The 5000-nt window shown below is 37.3% G+C and overlaps 1 protein-coding gene across 1 annotated transcript in view; it reads left to right on the top strand.

Annotated features, from left to right (window-relative positions):
• Positions 1-5000, top strand: part of LOC136854991 (rap1 GTPase-activating protein 1-like) — a 493378-nt gene that overhangs the window by 432087 nt on the left and 56291 nt on the right. The window contains exon 6 of the mRNA XM_067131671.1: positions 496-612. Within this exon, the coding sequence (XP_066987772.1) occupies positions 496-612 (117 nt within the window). The remainder of the gene's footprint in view (positions 1-495; positions 613-5000) is intronic.

Below are 5000 nucleotides of genomic sequence, written 5' to 3'. Positions count from 1 at the left end.
ATCGCCTTAGACTTTGAACAGTGTGACACCTCATTATCAAATATTTTATCTCTCTCTCTCTCTCTCTCTCTCTCTAAATTAAGGTTTTGATAATAGTTACACCTTTTGATTTTAAACACCATAGACACCTTTCAATCAAAGATCACCATTTCTCTCATTTCTCTCTCTCTCTCTCTCTCTCTCTCTCTCTCTCTCTCTCTCTCTCTCTAAATTAAGATTTTGATAATAGTTAATCTCCCTAGATTTTAAACACCGTGACACCTTTCAATCAAAGATCACCATATTCTCTCTCTCTCTCTCTCTCTCTCTAAATTAAAATTTTGATAATGGGTAATCTCCTAGATTTTAAAACACGTGACACCTTTCAGTTTTAAAGACACGTGATCACCTTTCAATCAAGATCTCTCTCTTCTCTCTCTCTCTCTCTCTCTCTCTCTCTCTCTCTCTCTCTGAGATATAACCGATTTTTGACCATGTTTTTTTCTCTCTTTGCAGCAAGGCATGCGTGAGGGACCGGGAAAGCCTCCACCGGACAAGGACGAGGTGGCTCTCAAGTCGTCCTCGAGACAACGCCTCGAGGAGATCCTCTCTCAACCTAAACCTTATCCTCAGGTGAGTCGATGAGAGTAGTAGTAGTAGTAGTAATAGTTTTTTAAGTACTGATACTATTAGTATTGTTGATAGACTACTTCTTCATGTATGACAGACAAGGAAATTATTAATCTTTTTTTTATTTTTCGTTTTAAAATATTGTCAAAAATTCTGTGATAATATTTTTTAGTTTTCCCCTATCCGGTAATATATACATATATATATATATATATATATATATATATATATATATATATATATATATATATATATATATATATATATATATATATATATACATACACATATACATAATGCAAAAAATAGAAGTAACCTATCGATCAATCTACCAGCGAAGGAAGACGTCCATTTGGCGAAGAAGAAATTCAAAACTATGGCCAATTAGCAGTAAATAAATTTATGTGTACATAAAGGCATTTTCGATAGAACTTTCGTTTATGTAGTAGAAACGAAGTGTTAAATAACATGTTAAAGCAGATTCTTAGCCTCAGGTAAGCAAAGGTGGGTCTTCCCCCCCTGTCGTAGCTGTGATAGGGCGCGTCGCTCCCCCTACCCTCCACCCACCCCTTTCCGTCCCCCTTTCTTCTTCTCCCTTCTCCTCTCCTCTCCGCTTTAACCTCTTCTTCCCTTCTTCCTTATTCCTCCTTTTCTTACCTCATCCCTCACCTTCTCACTATTTCTCCTCCCTCATTTTTCTTTCCTCCCCTTTCGTTATTCCTCTGGCCCCCCACCTCACCTGGTATGCCCTTTCCTTAATATACTCCACTTCCCCCTCCTCTTCTCTTTTCCCCTTCCTCATCTCTCAGCACCCTATCCTCCCCCCTCTTCTCTCCTACCCCTCCCACCCCCTCATATCATCCTTTCTAACGTATCTCCTCACCCTTTCCATTCATCGTAACCCCCTTCCATTCATCCCCTCCTCCCCCCTTCCTCCCTCACTCCTCCTCCCTCCTCCTCCTCCTCCTCCTCCTCCTCCTCCTCCTCCTCCTCCTCCTCCCTCTCTTGCGTTCATTGCCCGTTCAGGATTATCCAGTTGACTGGGAATGGAACATAAACACGGAAGACTTGTCCTATCAAGATTAGTCCGATCGGATTACCGAATTAATTATCTGGGCATGGGAACACCAGGGAAGGGAGGAGGATTGAGTTCTTTTGCCCTTGGGTGGCCTGTGATATTTGCTATGAACCTGTTTGTGTGCGAGTGTCGTGAGATCATTGCAAATATGCTTATGCAAATTGGCATAAGTACGTTTATGTTTATACTGCGGTTAGGAAATTGTGTGTGTGTGTGCTAAAATTGTTTTGGTTTATAGTTTCGTAGCGAAGGTTTTTTTTTTTTTATATATTCATATAATTTTTTATGTTTATAGAGCGCTTGTGGTTGCTTGAACACAGTTACTAAATATATACTTACACACACATGTGTATATGTATATATATATATATATATATATATATATATATATATATATATATATATATATATATATATATATATATATAAGCATTACATTTTATATGTTTAATTCTTTTAATTCTTCTAGTCCCCCAATTTAATGTGTTTACATTTACTCTTTTTCAAATTTCTACATCTCTCTGTGGTAGCTATAATACATTTAACACCTTCCAGACTAGCTAACATACATACATGAATAAATACATACGTACATACATGCATACAGGAAATGGAAGTTTAGAGAACTGCGTCACTTGCATGAGACCACGATCAAACCGGCTAGTGGGAAAAAAAAAGAAAAATAATGTTTATAAAAGGCGTGGTGAAAATCACTTTAAAGTTGTGATGTTGATACAAGTATTCGCTATTTTCCCTCGTCGCGTAACTTGTGAGATGGAATATAGTGAATGTATCTGCGGTTGAGAGTGAATATAGTGAGCATATCCGTGAGTGAGGGTGAATATAGTGATGGAATAAAGTGAATGTATCCGCGATTGAGGGTGCATATAGTGATGGAATATAGTGAATATATCCGTGATTGAGGGTGAGTATAGTGTTGGAATATAGTGAATATATCCGTGATTGAGGGTGAATATAGTGATGGAATAAAGTGAATATATCCGCGATTGAGGGTGAGTATATTTATGGAATATACTGGATATATCTGGGATTGAGGGTAAATATAGTGAATATATCGGTGATTGAGGGTGAATATAGTGAATATATCGGTGATTGGGTGTGAATATAGTGAATATATCCGTGATTGTGGGTGAATATGGTGATTGCAACAAGAATTATTTTCCTGGGATAGTGCTTTTGTAATCAGGATAGAATTCGTAAATTCCGCCATGTAGAATTTGGAGACGGTGCTGAGTAAAACATGTAAGTTGCACAAGGTAGAATTTGTATGGAATTCACAGTGTGCAAGATAGAATTTGTCAAGAGCACGAGGTAGAATTTGTAAAGTATTCACAAATTGCACAAGATAGAACTTGTGCATAATGTTGTGTAAAATTTGTAAATAACACGAGGTAGAGTTTACAAAAATTGTGCATAGTAGAATTTGTAGATTGCGCCGAGTGAAATTTGTAAATAGCACGGGGTAGAATTTGCAGAGAATACACAAATTGCGCAGGGGAGAATTTGCAAAGAATTCATAAAGTGCGCAAGGTAGAATTTGTAAATCGCGCCGGCTGAAATTTGTTGATAGCACAAGGTAGAATAAACTAAAGAACTCACAAATTGCGCAAGATAGAGTTTGTGTAGAATTCAAAAATTGCGCATGGTAGAATTTGTAAAGAATTCACAAATTGCGCAAGGTAGAATTTGTAAAGAATTCACAAATTGCGCAAGGTTAAATTTGTAAAGAATTCACAAAAACTGCGCAAAAAAGGTAGAATTTGTAAAGAATTCACCAAGACTGCACGAGGTAGAATTTGTAAAGAATTCACAAATTGCGCAAGGTAGAGTTTGTGTAGAATTCAAAAATTGCGCAAGGTAGAATTTACAAAGAATTCACTAAAATTGCGCAAGGTAGAATCTGTACATAACGCAGTATAGGAATCTTAATTGCATATGGAATGGGTCTTTGCCCCTCATTATTTCAATTTGAAAGTGAATCGGTTCTTATTGCCATGGGACCTTTTTTTCACAGCTTTGTGGAGTAATTCTCTCTTCTCTCTCTCTCTCTCTCTCTCTCTCTCTCTCTCTCTCTCTCTGGAGTGAAAGTACAGGAATGTCTAGTAATTGTTGATATTTAAGCGAATGGGGAGCGAGATTATACTGTAATAGGCCGGTTGGGAGTGAGAGAGAGAGCGAATGGTTGAGTAATATGCATGGTGGAAATGGTATCGGAATAAAGGATCTTTTGAAGAGATGGGTGGGGTTAGAGAGAGAGAGAGAGACTGTCTATATTCACTTTAGTTCAAAGAGCTATATATTTTTTTCTGAAGAATATATTTACTACAGAGATGAGGGAAAGAGGATGCATTTGTTGATGCAAAGGAGAGAGAGAGAGAGAGAGAGAGAGAGAGATTCACTCTGAGAAACAAAGAGTTGTATATTCACTTTTTTCAAAAGAGAATATATTTACCATTTGGTTTACAGTTGAGGGAAAGAGAATGTATTTGTCTATGCAAAGAAGGGAGAGAGAGAGAGAGAGAGAGAGAGAGAGAGAGAGAAGAGAGAGAGAGAGAGAGAGAGAGAGAGAGAGAGAGAATATTCACTTATGTTTAAACCAAGAGCAATATACTTTTTTGAAAAGAGAATATAGCCACCATTTTATTTACAAATGAGGGATAGAGAGAGATTTGTTGCAGTAAAGGGAAAAAGTGTGAGTGGAAAATTTTATTATTATAGCCAATTAGAATAGCGAGAGAGAATAAAATTTGGAATTTTATTATTATTGAGATTCAAGGAGAGAGAGAGAGAGAGAGAGAGAGAGAGAGAGAGAGAGAGAGAGAGAGAGAGAGAGAGAAATTTTCCAGTAAGAGAACTTTAGCATTAAGAGAGAGTGAAATTTTCCAGTAAGAGAGAGAGAAAATTTTCGAGTGAGAAATTTAGCATTAAGAGAGAGAGAATTTTCGAATGAGAAATTTAGCATTAAGAGAGAGAGAGAGAATTTTCCAGTGAGAGAATTTAGCATTAAGAGAGGGTGAAATTTTGCAGTAAGAGAGAGAGAAGAGAGAGAGAGAGAGAATTTAGAGAAGAGAGAGAGACAGACAGGCAGAGAGACAGAGAAACGTCGCATTAAGAGAGAGAGAGAGAGAGAGAGAGAAACGTCCCATTAAGAGAGAGAGAGAGAAATTTCGCATTAAGAGAGAGAGAGAGAGAAGAGAGAGAGAAATGAGGAATTCGCATGAGAGGAAGCGAGAAAAAAATGAACAAAAATAGGCAAATATCATTTGCACGAGGAAGAGGAAAACTTGCAGCA

The sequence above is a fragment of the Macrobrachium rosenbergii genome, chromosome 30 (assembly GCF_040412425.1).
Source record: "Macrobrachium rosenbergii isolate ZJJX-2024 chromosome 30, ASM4041242v1, whole genome shotgun sequence".
In the NCBI taxonomy this organism is placed as follows: Eukaryota; Metazoa; Arthropoda; class Malacostraca; order Decapoda; family Palaemonidae; genus Macrobrachium; species Macrobrachium rosenbergii.
Note: the sequence above shows the minus strand (reverse complement) of the source record. Positions and strands in the feature narration are given on the sequence as shown.